The 15,002-nt window shown below is 39.2% G+C and overlaps 1 protein-coding gene across 6 annotated transcripts in view; it reads right to left on the bottom strand.

Annotated features, from left to right (window-relative positions):
• Positions 1-311: 311 nt before the first annotated feature.
• Lin7a (lin-7 cell polarity scaffold A) overlaps positions 312-15,002 on the bottom strand; it is a 140,951-nt gene continuing 126,260 nt past the window's right edge. For all 6 annotated transcript variants that reach the window (XM_042263478.2, XM_076553863.1, XM_042263481.2 and 3 more), the window contains 2 exons: positions 12,596-12,814; positions 312-5,096 (listed from right to left, as the gene is read on the bottom strand). In XM_042263478.2, coding sequence (XP_042119412.1) covers positions 12,596-12,814 — 219 coding nt within the window. In that variant the 3' untranslated portion in view covers positions 312-5,096. The remainder of the gene's footprint in view (positions 5,097-12,595; positions 12,815-15,002) is intronic.

Genomic DNA, 15,002 nt, shown 5'->3' with positions numbered 1-15,002 from the left:
CAGGAAGTCTTAGAAAGGTGTGGCAGATAACATCCAAAGAAGATGATGAGATTTCAAAAACCAAACTGGTATCCACTTGTAGAATGACTTAAACATTCCCACTTTTTAATCCAGTCTCTGATGTTCTTACGTGGGATGTGACGGGGGAAAGAAGGAACTATGTCCTCTCTTTCTTAAGAGAACCTCATCCCTACACAGAAAGATCTCAGTATGTGTTAGGTATAGAGAAACATATGCGGCTTCACATCCAAATACACATATGTATTAGCATCTGACGATCCCCATGATGTTAATAAAAACAAGACTTCCGGTCTGGTTTCTAATACGTTTACTTCCCAGCAGCATAATACCACTTTGGTCAGGTTTAACCACTGCACAATTTTGCAGCTCTTTCATAAAAACAATGAAAACAATTGGAAAGACACGATGTACATGCAATGGTGAAAAAAAAATGGTACAATTGGCCAATCCTTCCCTATACATATGAAATATCCTTGGTTCATCTCTACACTGTGTATTTATAAGCCCTTAGAGCAGGGGTTTTTGTTCTTTCAGTTTTTGTAGCACCAGATAGACACAGTGGCTGACAATAAATAATTCTGAAGTCATTGAAACATTTTCACAAATAGAAATTTTCCAGATCTGAACTTGTATGCATGTCCCTGGCTTGAAGCACTGTTCATGAGAGTATGCTATAAAGTAAGATTCAGTTCTAACCCTGTTTTGTGTTTCTGATGTGATTTGTTGACTATCATGAGTTATAATTTACTAATATCTTTTACTACTTTACAAATTCAAGGTATTTCTATATACAACGACTCATCCATTGAAATGTAATAGTGCTCCCCAAGCCCATATATCATGGTTAGGCATATGAACTATTTTGTTGGACTTCATAGGTTCAAGCCCCAACTCCACCAGCTAATCAGATGACCTTGGAAAAGTCATGAAATCTTTGCTTTCCTATTCCTGTGTGTAAATAGAGCCTAGTAAGTAGAGCTGTTGAGGGGAGGAGTTTGTGAAAGCATTCAGTACAGAAGCTGCAACCTGGTAGGAACTGATGCAATTGTTAAGACTGTTACAATTGCCTACGTCACTGGGTTGTAACGTTGCTTTATGGCTAAACTATGTGGCATATTTGAGTGGTATGTTCAGAAATTAGCAAGCTCACATAAGTTATGCAGGAAATATTTCATGGTTCCCAGGAGGTGGGTGATAAAAGAGTGTAGCCAGAATAAGCACTAAGGACTACACCTTAGGATGGCATTACATTTGACTTGTTTCATACTGCATTTCCAGAATCTAGCATGCACCAGCAACACAGGAATTTAAATAACTAAATACATGGAAATATATATGTATACCTGAATTCCCAAGCATTGCCCCTGATGTAAAGGTCCTTAAATCTTTGAGATATTTCATGTAATTTGATTCCACATCATGTCTTAGAGAAAATCCTGGCTCTTCTATGACATGTGAAATTCTAGTGCCAATTAATAAGGTATGTCAGTCAGAAGTCAAAATCAATACATTTATCCCCCTCTTCAATCATTCATTTATTCAACAAATATTCATTGAGTACCCCACAGTATGCCAGCCCATCCCCAGGAATGTAATCGCATCCCTTGGTCATTTGGAGTTTGGGATCTAAAGAAGGACAGGATGGTGGGGAAGGTCTTCCTTGTAGGGCTCCTTGAATCCTCAGAGAATGATTTATATTTATGTCATAATTTTGTCTGAAGCTACTCTTAAATATAGGCTATGAGTGCTTATAAGCAAAGCCCCACTAAAAGGTGAAAAATCCAGGCACTCATTCACAAACCCACAGATAGTCATAGATGTTGAAAGCAATGTACCACATTTGGAGCCCTGAATGTGCATCTGCGTAAAAAGAAATAAGATCAACTTGATGTCATGTTTGGGAACCGCATTTGTAAATGGGTGTAATTCGTCTCTAAGTTCTTTCGAGATAAGCTCCAATTCTTAACAAGCCCCTGAATGCTAGAGTTTTCATTTAGATCTTGCATTGTCTTAAAAGATAGGGATGACTCTCACCGCTAGAGAGTTCCCTATTGATTACATGATTGAGGAACACAAAAGTCTGTTATTCTTCTGAAGTCGATTGTAATTTAGGCTCATTATCTCCCTGCAGATGTTCCCGTTGCAAATGGTGACAGAATCAAAATGTAAATGCTCCAATGAAAACGTTCAGGGATTCTTTTACCTTCTGTGCTTGCTTCAGAAATTGCGGCAGGGAAAAAAACGCAAAAGAGATTTGATGCACTGCCTACCATCTTGACCAAGGGAGAGAACTGAGATTCGCTTCATCAGGCCCCTGCTGAGAAGTCACAACCATCTCTCCCTAACTTTTAACAACCGGTTTATTATATTTATATTGAATTGAATGGAAGAGTAGTCTATTATGCCTTTTTTTTTAAAAAAAAAAATGAATGACATCAGCCATGTCCGTGGCTCTATGTGGGATTCTTAGGAATAAAGAAGCTCGGGACAAATTGTGGTGGATTTGTTTTTCCTTTTCCATCTTGCTTCAGGGAAACTTCAGAGACTCATCAGTGACATGCTAAGTCTTCAAGGGTGTCCCTTTGATTACAATTTTAGGGAAATGCTTACATTTCAACAAGGTAAACGTCGCTGAAGTGAACCAGTCATTTGTATGTAAGACCACTAAGATGCATAACCTATCCTTGGCTTCTGTAGGTATGATGAATTGCTTCATTTCAACAAACAACTTGGCATACATTTATCAGCACTACACATTGTGCAAATGAAGCATAAAATACAAAGACTTCTAGAAAACACCAGTGTAAAGTATCTGGTGATTTCAGAGTTGTTTCTGACAATACTTGTATTGATGTGAAATCATATATTAACTTCGATATTCACTAAACACATAACAGCTAAGGGAAAACATACTCATCTTAAGCTCCAAATTTATACAATGTACTGAAACTCGTTGAAATGACCATTTTCTCATTATAAGGGTGAGATGGTTTCCTTTTATGAGAATTTGTGGCATCTCCTGAATAGCTTTAATATTTCTTTGTTAAATGATAACTAAAATATATGTTTATTACATTTTTTCTTATAAAAATGAGAACTATCTTTCAAACTGAATAATATTCATATAGTCTCCACTTAGTTCTTTTTTGCCATGCTTGTCCCTTTTATTGACCTATTTTATATAACGTTGTGGGTCCTTGCTGACCCCTCCCCCAACCTCTCTCTAGTAAAAAATGATGTTTTCCAGGATGGGAACCTGTTACCACAACAGGATAGTGTTGAAATAAATTGGTGTAGCTCTCGGGTTTCTCACTCTTTGTCACCTGGTGGGTGATGCACTATCTAGAGCAGGAAGAAATTGCTATTGACAGTAGTACCACCCAACGGCGTGAAATAAAACGTGCTGGGAAAATCTAATTGGTTTTGTTTAGTTTCAAGAAGACAGCCTGCAAACCAAGCTTCACAAATTTCTATGCTGGAGGACTATCTGAAATATCAAGTTTGTTGTATCTTTGGAGCGGGACAGACCATTTTCTGCATTTGAAAAAAACGGACATGTTAAAATACCTGGCTCTATTTCAATGGTTTAACTTGGCAGTTAATCTTGTGTGTGTGTGTGTGTGTGTGTGTGTGTGTGTGTGTGTGTGTGTGTGTGTGTGCATGTACATTTTTGTGCTTAAGGTGTTTAAGTGCCCAGATAGTTATAGCTTCCTTCCTTTACATTATGGAAAAACCAGATTAGGAGCCCAGATTTGCCCTAAATTAAAAAGTATCGTGTGTACAGGAAGCACTAATAGCGCTTTGTGAAAGCTGAAAAATCTGATTACATATTTGCAAATGGAAATATGCAAAATGAAACACATTTGCCTTTGGAGGAAGCAATGTCTATCATTCACAATACTGGTATCGCTGAGTTCCACATACCTCGATGTAAGAGGGCCAATACCTTTGATATTAGACTGTCAAAAATATGCAGTTTGCATTTAGGGAAACTGATGGAAACTTTGTGTGATATATCCCCTTGGACATATATCTATGTGTACCTTTTATAATTCAGTGTTATAAATCTCCAAGATTTAAAATATCAAATAGATATCTATGAAAGCACATCAATGTGTGCAGGATGGGTTTAGACTTCTCCAAAGTTTATGAATAAAAATAAATAAATAAAATTTCACAAGAAAATATGGAGGGCAGGTTATATATCAAGTGAGGATGAGTTCATAAAGTGGAGATAATCTCTTAGCAGGATAGTAACCTTTGGTAAATATAGAACAAATGTACTCTAATCTTATGTATTTTGTGGAATAAATGTACATTATACTCTGTTGAAATAAATAATTGATATAGGCAATGCTTAAATTTTTAAAAAGGACAACATTGAGTTACAACCCTTGTTTCTAAAAATTAAAAGTCCAGGTAAAATATCCTACTCTGTTAATACAGCCAGAAATTGATAAAAACAGAAAATAGAGAGCCAATTGTTTCTAGGTTCTGCAGAGATTACGTAGGATAAGAACTTGCCATTTTCAAGAGGACAGCAGAGGTTGAGTTTGTAACTAAATCCAATTCCAATCCTGACAGCTCAGCAATATAGACTATGGAACAGGTGAGGGCAAGGGACAATGTGCAGGTTCCTTTCAAGTGGCCACAACCTTGAACTGATGCAGTTTGAACTATAGCCTAATGAAGGGTTTGCTAATCTCTGGAAGAGCCTTAGACTAAAGATTCACATCATCCTAGCCCTCTGGTGATTTGTTCAAAAGTCACAGACTTTATTCTTACACCGCTTTAGTCTGAAGACTGGAAAGTTCTCTCCCTCAACACACCGAGAGTTTCCACTGCCATGAATGGAAGGTCTGAGTAGGTAAAAAGCAATGAACAGGGGGCTGGTGCCCAGAGGAGGAAGATGTTGAATTGCCTTGGTAAAGAATGGATACACCAGGTGTTCACAGCTTTGTGATGGGTGCGGTTATTGGTGTTGCCCTTTCCCTTTTCCTATGTGCTGGGATTCTGGAGCACAATTCCAAATTTGTGACTGTTTGATGACTGACCCGGTAGCTTTTCTTCAGGGCCTAAAATGGGGAGGAGGGTGGAGAGACAGTGGAGAGAAATCAGTGATTAGGATTCATTTTTAAACTATAAATCACTAAAATCATCAAGAGTATGCACTGTATCTTTTAAGACAATAAATCACTAAAAACATCAAGAGTATACATGGTACAAATGTCTTAGTTACTGTTCTATTCCATCACCAAGGCACCTTATAAAAGAAATCTTTTAATTGGGGGATTGTTTATAGTGTTAGAGGATGAGTTCATGACCGTCTTTGGGGACAGTATTGCATCAAGCAGGTGGAAATGACAGAGGAGCAGTAGCTGAGAGCTTACATTTTCTCCATATCAGGAAGCAGGGGGTGGAGGGCTAGGTCTGGTAGTAATCTTTTGAAACCTCAAAGCCCACCCTGTATGACATACCTCCACCAACAAGGACACACCCCCTTAAACCTTCCAAAAATAGTTCTACCATCTGGGAACCTAACATTCAAACATACGAGACTATGGGGGTATGCTGGACGGTTTTGTGTATTTGATATAGGCTCGATTCATTTGAGAGGAGGGAACCTCAATTGAGAAAATGCCTCCATAAAATCAGGCTGTAGACAAGGCTGTGTGGGGCATTTTAGTGATTGATGGGGAGGTGCCAGCCCATTGTGGGTGATGTCACCCCTGAGCTGCTGGTACTGTGTTGTGGAATATTTAACTATGTAAAGGTGTGTTACATTTGTTTATGCTGCATTTGTTTAACGATGTAAGGATGCATGATTAATTATGTAAATGTGTTGCATTTGTTTCATCTTGCCTGCTTAAGGCACCTGATTGGTCTGTTAAAGAGTTGAATGGGCAATAGCTAGGCAGAGAAAGGATAGGTGAGGCTGGCAGGCAGAGACAATAAATAGGAGGAGAAATCTAGGCTCAGGAGAAGAATGAGCGAGAGAAGGAGAGAATGAGGCAGAAAGAGAGGGACATGCCCGGGGCAAGAATCCAGGCAGCCATCAGACAGCCAGACACTGGAGGAAGCAAGAGAAAGTAAGACAGACAGAAGGAAAGAAAATTAAAAAGCCCTAAGGCAAAAGGTAGATAAAGAGAAGCAAATTAATTTAAGTTAAAAGAGCTAGCCAGAAGGGAGCCCCAGCTAGGCTGAGCATTCATAACCAATAAGAAGTCTCTGTGTTATGATTTGGGAGCTAGTTGGTGGCTCAAAAGAAAAAGCCTGGTACAGTCCCGGGGGCTATACGAAAGTAGGAGGAGCAAGCTATGAAAAGCTAGCCAGTAAGCAGCACTCCTCCATGGCCTCTGCATCACCTCCTGTCTCCAGGTTCTTGCCCAGTTTGAGTTCCTGACTTGGCTTCTTTTAGTGGATTCGGGATATGTAGGCCAAATAAACCCTTTCCTCCCCTCAAGTGGCTTTTGGTCATTTTGCTTCATCACAGCAATAACCCTAACTAAGACAGTGGGCCGTTCTCATTCAAACCACCAGAGTGGGAATGGCTTGGATTATTTGGGTCATCATTGTTCATTCACGGTCTTCCAACATGAAAAAGCAAAACAAAACACCACCAACCATCAACCTGTTATGAAGGAAGTAACTGATGAACATGACAGGAAACGCCACAGCATTTCCTCAAAATGAAACAAAGAATTTCAGCTTGGTAACGTTTCAAATACTTAACATTTCTTCCTGTCGGTGCTAGATGATTCTAATTCTCTCCACGCAGGCAAAAGATACAAGCCACGTTCATAGTGTGGCTATAATTAGTACAAGAGCATTTAGTAATGCCTTTTCCGAGATACAAGCCTGCAAAGCCCATGACTGACCAGTTGGAAGCACCAATATCCCTTTTCTGAGGCAGAAATTAAGTCCTCCTTCAGGGTCAGCCTGACACTACATAGAACAGGCAGTGCGGTTTGTCTGACCAGATTTGAGTGTGCTGCTTCCCTGAACCCCGCCCTCAGAACTGCCGCTCTTCCGCTACTACAGACTCACTTCTCCCAATCCTTGCTTTAAAAGACGCTGCTATTTTTACTTCTAGTAATGCCAAAAAAAAAAAAATTTAATTAATCGCGCAAAACAGATTTTCAAAAAAATTATTCTGCCTATTTCTGACCGACCCACCGGCTGAAAGTCGTCTAGTGATGTGCCAGCAACCCCGTGGGCTACAGAACAGACAACAGACATGTAAGGGGCCACCGTGCAGAAGCAAATTGCCTTCCTGCGTTGTGTAAAGCATGAGTGCCATGACTGACATTTTTACCCACTGCAGCATCGGTAACAACAGTATTATCATGACTGAAATGTATTAAATGGTCACACATTAACGTTTTTTATTGTTTTATTGAGTTTACATATTTCCCTTTTCATATTTAATCTCTACAAGAGTGTATTTTACTGAAGGTTAGACTGACGGCTCTCTACAGTGACAGAGCTAGAGATTTTTTATTTTTTTAATTTTTTTGTTTTGTTTTTCAAGACAGGGTTTCTCTTTGTAGCCCTGGCTGTCCTAGAACTTCTTAACATTTCTTCCTGTCCGTGCTAGATGGTTTGGACATGGCTAACTGTAAGCAATGTAAAATTGCATCTCCAGGAAGTTCATGAATATGAGGTAGAAACAGCAAATACTAAGTTTGAGTACCTTTGAGCAGTAACACAGTGTTTCAGGGTAGTGAGGAATAAGAGGTGTGGAAGCCCATATTTTTTTTTTTCAGTTTAAATTCTGCTCTGTCATTTTCTAGTTGTAAAATGTTCCATATATTTAAAAATCATTACATGTCGCTTTCATGACTTAAAAAACAACTGAGATGTAGTTAGGCATTATGGGGCTACTGTGAAGCATCATTTAATATGTCTGAATCACTCAGAGGGGTTCTTTGCTTGTATCGTTTCATAAACATTAGCATTCTCATTATGCCTGCTCCCAATTTCTGCTTGATGGACTCTGGACTCCTTTTTTTTTTTTTTTTTAACCTTTATCAGGTTGCCTTATGGGATTTACTGCTTCCAGTGGCTGGGTCAGTGGTTTTGGCAACTATTCCTTGGTATTAACAGGGGGCAGAGGAACATTTCAGAAAGGGCAAAGTAAAAGAAACAGATCTAAAGAGCAGAAGGTAGGGTCAGCCACTATGCCAGCCACTGTGTTCATCTGTGGGAATTTGTGGTGGTTTCGTAGCTGGTGAATTCTTCATCCTATCCTTGCCCAACAATGGAGGGAAGGAACAGGCTTTGGTCTTGGGATGTTTCTTGGAATATTAATATCTGAAATATTGTTAGTGTTCCTCTTCTTTTTGTTCTGTGAAAATCCAAATGTGTACATGAAATCATGTTTTAAAACTAAAAATCCGCCGGGCGGTGGTGGCGCACGCCTTTAATCCCAGCACTCGGGAGGCAGAGCCAGGTGGATCTCTGTGAGTTCGAGGCCAGCCTGGACTACCAAGTGAGTCCCAGGAAAGGCGCAAAGCTACACAGAGAAACCCTGTCTCGAAAAACCAAAAAAATAAATAAAAAAAAAAAAAACTAAAAATCCATATAAGATGAATAAACATAGCACTTTCTCAAAAAGTGCCATGACATGACAAATCCTATAATCATATTTTCTGTTTAGATTCCTTTCATGTAACTGTGGAGTATTCCTATTTTTACATTTTTGGACATGGGATCTAATCTTCTCACTTAACAAACACAGAAGTGAGGGCGAAAGACAATTTTAGTTTGGCAGAATCTAAAATTCAAGTAGGTATGAAAGACAAGTCCCGCACAGCTTACATTCCATCTGGTTTTCTTTTTTATCCACTTCCCATTCATAGTGACTCCATGATTTCTACCTTCTCAGATAACATACATTACTTCTGATTTTGACAATATCAAGTTATATTTCATCCAATAAGCTGTGAGACTGTATCTGACAAATATTCTAATTTGATTATCTGGTCTTGGTTTGAATGACAACAAAAACAAAAAAATCCAAGATCTGTTTCCAGTTAAATAGATTTAATAAGCTTGAAAATTCTTAAAAACAACTGTAGTATAACTTAGTAAGTGTTGTAAATCTTTTCTGACTCCCTCAAGATCAAGTTAATTAAAAATTAAGCAAGAGCTAATATGGGTCGTTTTGACTGAATTCACTATAAATCCACGGGTGCCACAAATTGGGTGTATTCTCATTGTTCTTGAAATGGTCACTACCATTTAATTTCAAGGGGCAGACACTGTTTACTACAATATCTCTCTTGACGGGCATAAATACAAAATTCATGCTCAAGCAAACAGAACTCTTCTACATCCTATGTAAACAACAAAAGACAACCTGTGCTTTTTTTTCTGGTTAAATATGTAAGTGAATTTCTAATGAGCCATAGGAAATCTTGAGGTGACTTAATGAAGACTGAATAGGGAATAGAAATCCAAATGGTTGTCTATGTCAAATTGTGTATTTCCAAAGATAATTGAAGTAGCAAAACATGAGCAGCTTTCAGTAAGAGCTCAGAAGTCTGATTGACACATATTGCTTTCAAAACACCCCCGGACAATTTTACTCGGGGTTAACATCATAAATCACTCAGGAGAATAGGTATGAGCTTGTATTACCAGGAATATAAGAAACACTAGCATTAGTAGAAAGCATGCTAGTGGTTGATTAGAGAATCATGAATTTCCTCTATTACCAAAAAGACTTTTTGATAGAATTCTGAGAACAGAGAATGGGTAACTGAGGAGAAGACTTTAGGCAAAATGACTAGTCCATGTCTATTCATGGTATCTATCCCAACCACATAGTCTAATTTAATCCATCTCTTGCTTGGATCACTATATTTTAACCTTCCAACTTGTCTCTTCCCATTATAACCTGGTAAAGCTCTATTGTCACAGAAGTCAAATTACCTTTATGGAGCATAAATCAAGTTATGCCACCTTTTTGCTTAAAAACCTTCATAGTCTCCCATTGCAATAAAATCTAATTTCTCTCAGGGGGTAGAGAGGCTTTCTGTACCCAGTCCCCGTGTATCCTTTGACATCACAATCCACCACTGTCATTATCACTCATTGTTCTCAACTCTCAAGGTCTTCTTTCTGTTCTTCAAATAGCAAACCACTCATACACAAGCACACTGCCCATTTTCTCTCTTATAATCTCCTCGGGGTTGCTCCTTGGCATTTAGTTTAATCTCAGATGCTATCTCTTTTGAGGGGTCTGTGTCTAGAGTAACCTCTTAGCCATAGTCTAAACAGCCTTAGTTAACTTTTCAAAAGATTGTTCTCCAAAGGATGTTGACTTATTTTCTTGCTTATATATTAATTATCCCCTCTTAGCAGAATGTAGCCTCAGGAAGATAAGGTGTTACCTCTGGATCTCACTGTAGATGGCCTGGCCACAGTTGTGTCAAAAGACATCTGGTGTTGGAGCAAAATACTTTTGGGGCAAGGAATATAATTTTAAAAAATGTATGTACATGTGCATGTATTTCATTATTTATTTATTTGTGTGTGTGTGTGTGTGTGTGTGTGTGTGTGTGTGTGTGTGTGTGTGTTACTGTCTGTATATGTACTCTGTATGTGGTGTACTCTCAGAAGCCAGAGGAGAGGATCAGAAACCTTGGAGCTAGAACTACAATTGGTATGAGCTCTGTGATGTAGGTATTGGGAATCAAACCCAGGTCCACTGTAAAATCAGTAAGTGCTCTTAACTACTAACTCATTTCTACAATCCCTAAAATATACTTACAAAGAAAACTTGCTATGTAGATTTTCTGCTGTGAATGTGCTGCTCTGATTGATTGATAAATAAAATGCTGATTGGTAAGTAGCCAGGCAGGAAGTATGGTGTAGGCAGGATAAGGAGAAAAGAGAATTCTGGGAGGTAGAAGGCTGAGTCAGGAGACGCTGCCAGCTGCCACCACCACCACCATGAAAAGCAAGATGTAAGGTACCAGTAAGCCACAAGCCATGTGGCAACTTATAGATTAATTAGAAATGGGTTAATTTGAGATATAAGAACTAGATAGCAAGAAGCCTGAGCCATTAGGCCAAACAGTTTAAATAATATAGGTCTGAGTGGCTGCGGGTCTGAGCAGGACTGGAGAAAACTCCAACTACAATTTTCTTTTTCACAAGTGTCATTTTTTTTTTAAAAGGCATGTTTCATGTCTCAATCAATATTTCTCTTAAGCAAACAGCAAACCAATATGGAAAAATGAAAAACCATCATCACCTGTTGTCACTTTTCTAAGAACATTTGAATGTCCTTACCAAGGCACATTGAAAGACATTGTGGTACACAAATGCCTAATGATAAAATTGCTCTTTTCCAGTGAGCAGCTTGGAAAATATAAAAATAACTTCAGAGCATCTTACACTGCCAGAAAAGGAGCCTAAATTCCAATCTACTTATTAGTGGTGGCTGATCACAGCTTCAGACTGCTCATCGCAATGTTGTGGTGGTTTGAATAGGAATGGCCCCCATAGACTGATATCTTTAAATGTTTGGCTCATAGGGAGTGGACTATTAGGAGGTATGGCCCTGAAGTAGGTGTGACCTTGTTGGAGGAAATGCGTCACCATGGGGACAGACTTTGAGGTCTTATATGCTCAGGCTAGGCCTAAAGTGCCAGTTTCTGCCTTCTGTCTGTGGATCCAGATATAGAACTCTCAGCTTCTTCTCCAGCACCATGTCTGCCAGCATGCCACCATGTCCCACCCTGATGATAATGGACTAAACCTCTGAAACTGTAAGTCACCACAATTAAATGTTTTTCCTTCATAAGAGTTACCATGGTCATGGTGTCTCTTCACAGCAATAGAACACTGACTAAAACGTGGCTTTAATGATAATTTCCTTGAAAGGTCCTTCAGAGGCTTAGGGATATGTGATAAAGGTGTCCCTGACACATAGTACACACTTCAAAGGTGGCAACTTTTACTATGAATAATTTTTTTCTTCAATTTTCTTGAAAATATATGCAAACCTTGATTTATCGTTTCTTGTTGTGAAGTGGAATTTGGGAGAAGGTAGAAGAGTCAGATATATTTGAAACCCTTAAGTATGTCAGATTGTGTTGACTATCATTGTGCTACTTCATTCTTAATGTGGAACACGTTTCCAATGCACTATATCTCTCTGATCTAAAGTATATGTAGCCAGGTATAGCACTAGAGTATTGTGGAGCTTGTATACTGGGTAAAAACTGCTAGTCAAGGGGACTAGAATCAACTCCCATTCCTGCATTCATCTGAGTTGGCAAAGAGGATACATCACCCTAGTTTATAAAAACGCATCATGGATTCAGTAGCTACCCATGCCAGAGCACATTATTTTCCAAAATATCTTGCCTAAGCAGAGGCTGTAGCTGAATGACACATAGAAATGGAATAACCCGTTTATATTTTCGGACACCATCACCTTTCATTTGATTAATTTTCCCTGGAGTGTCTATTACACCTGACAGTTTTATTTCAGTTGGCCCAGGAGCTGTCTTTCAGGAGTGAGGTGCTTGCGCACCAGGAGGAGGAGGGTGAGTCTCACCTATGACATGTGGTTTTGTTGTGGCTGCTGTTGCTGCTGCTGCTGCTGCTGTTGAATGAGCAATTGCTGCTGCTGCCGACGCCGAGCTGTCCGAAGCTTTTCGAAGCGAGCCTCCATCTCCTCCAGGACTTTCGGGGTGTATCGGACCACCAGCTTCACGCTGTCCTTCGCAGCCTTGAGAAGTTCCACGGCTTTCTCATGATGCTCCCCTTCCACACTCTAAAACAGATAAGGAGAGAACTCACAAGGCTGAGATAGGAGGGTTGCTTGGGAGTTCAAAGTGAATCTGGGCTGCATTATAAGCTTCAGGTCAGCCTGACTGACAATGTGAAAACCCTATTTCAAAAACCAAAACCGAGGAGCTGGTGTTGTATCTCAGTTTGTAGGGTACTTGCCTAGCAGGATGATGCCCTGGAGTCTATCGGTATCACATACAACCATAGTTGGTGGGACATGCTACTCCCCAAACAAAATCATCAGAAGCTCAACTCATTCTTGGCTATATAGTAAGTTCAAGATCATCCTAAGGTACAGGATATCATATTTAAAACAAAACAGAACAAAACAACAACAACAACAACAACAATAATAATAATAATGAAGAACACTAACCTACAACAAAATCCTATAAAACCCTGGACAAAACATCTGAAGTTTGCAACTTCCAGAAGACACGGCAAATAAGACAGTATCATTACCTTTATTACCTATGTTTATAACTGAACTACAAGTTGGTTAAGTGGTATGAGGACGTACAGGGTAGATTACATGGTTTGAGTCAGGAGGGTGAAAGATAGGAAAGACCTAATAATAAGTCAAATATTCAATTTGGAATTTCTAAATTTCACCTGGAAGGGTAAATGATGGAATCAAAAAAAAATTTTGAAAAAAAAAAGTTAAAAATTATAATGAAGGGACGTTTTCTTGATCAGATAATAACCCCCACTAAGCATCTACAGTGATTGAAGTACTAGAATTCAGACATAAGGAAAAGATTATTAGATAACGATGCCAAAACAAATAAATAATAAAAGCTAATTGATATTCCATTCCCATACTCTAAATTTAATGTCTTCATTCAAAAGCTTAATGCTTTGAATTGCAAAGGCTTAAACTAGCCTAGAGGGACCTTTATCATCTTGCAATGGAAAGGGGATTCATAAATGAAAGGCAGGGAGGAGTGGAATCTCACAATCGGATGTCCAAAATTTAAGTTTCTCTGTTTCAAACACTGCACAAGGAAAGTAATACATTGGGAGAATGTTGACAAAATATCAGTGAATTTATCAAGTTTTTCACATTGGACCTTCTTACATGTCTAAAGCCCAGGAATATAAACATGTTCATTGATGGCTTCATTCTTTTGGTTATTCATTCAATCATTGATAGTCACTAATCAGACTTTTATTAAGCATTAATCTTAGCTGTTATAGTCCACAAAATTTTCAAGTAAATAAAAGACAACAGAAAATATTGACAATAGAAACCTCTTTTCAAGTTTGCTTATTAGTTACTTTGTAACTTGTCCCAAGATGATTTATTACTGTGTGGACTGTTGCTTTCAAATGAAAGCTTGGTTTGTTTATCCAAACACTTTTATTTTTCCACATTAAAACTTACATGAGATTTTTGTTATTGTTTGGTTTTACAGAGGTCTTACGTAGCACAGGCTGGTCTAGAGCACCATATGCAGTAGAGGAGGACAGTCAACTTTGGTCCTTCTGTCTCTACTGCCAAGTGGCAGAATCAAAGGTGTGTGCCACAGCACCAGATTTTCCTGTTTAATAACAGTGGTTCATCCACTTCTGAGGCCAGCTGGTCAACCTCCCGAACTTGCTTTTGCATTTTTGTGCTAGTTGCTCTCACTTAGTTGAGTGGAAGATTCTGGGCCAGACCTGGAGGGGCTGGCTCATCATTCGCCTTTAAGCACTATTGTGCTCATTCAGAGTGTCACCAGAGGGCCCTGGCACTAATGCAGGGGCCTCCAGGCACTCGTGAAAGGGGAGATGGCAGAGAGAAAGCTGAGTCCCATGCCCCATACTTTGGCCCTGGGAACCACTGTTGCCTTCTCCAACCCCCGGCTCTGCCATCTTTCAGGAACAGCTCACAAAGAACAACTCCCATGCTCTTCCAATCTAGTAACCCGGCCTAGATTGTGACAGTGATTCTCTCTCAGGGGCTTACCAGCACCAGTGAGTCCTTGCCTTTGGTTTCCACACCAGAGCACAAAGCCACTAAATGAACCTGCACTCTTTTCTTTATTTCTGCTACATGAAAAACACTTACATGGCCGCAAGTTATGCAACTCAGTAGTATCATGGAAACAAAGATGGACTACAGAGGTGAAGGAATATAAGCATGCTTGCAGTTCGTTTCAAATACTCGGATGTTGTTTTCACCAAATGTC

The sequence above is a fragment of the Peromyscus maniculatus genome, chromosome 18, assembly GCF_049852395.1.
Source record: "Peromyscus maniculatus bairdii isolate BWxNUB_F1_BW_parent chromosome 18, HU_Pman_BW_mat_3.1, whole genome shotgun sequence".
NCBI lineage: Eukaryota > Metazoa > Chordata > Mammalia > Rodentia > Cricetidae > Peromyscus > Peromyscus maniculatus.
Note: the sequence above shows the minus strand (reverse complement) of the source record. Positions and strands in the feature narration are given on the sequence as shown.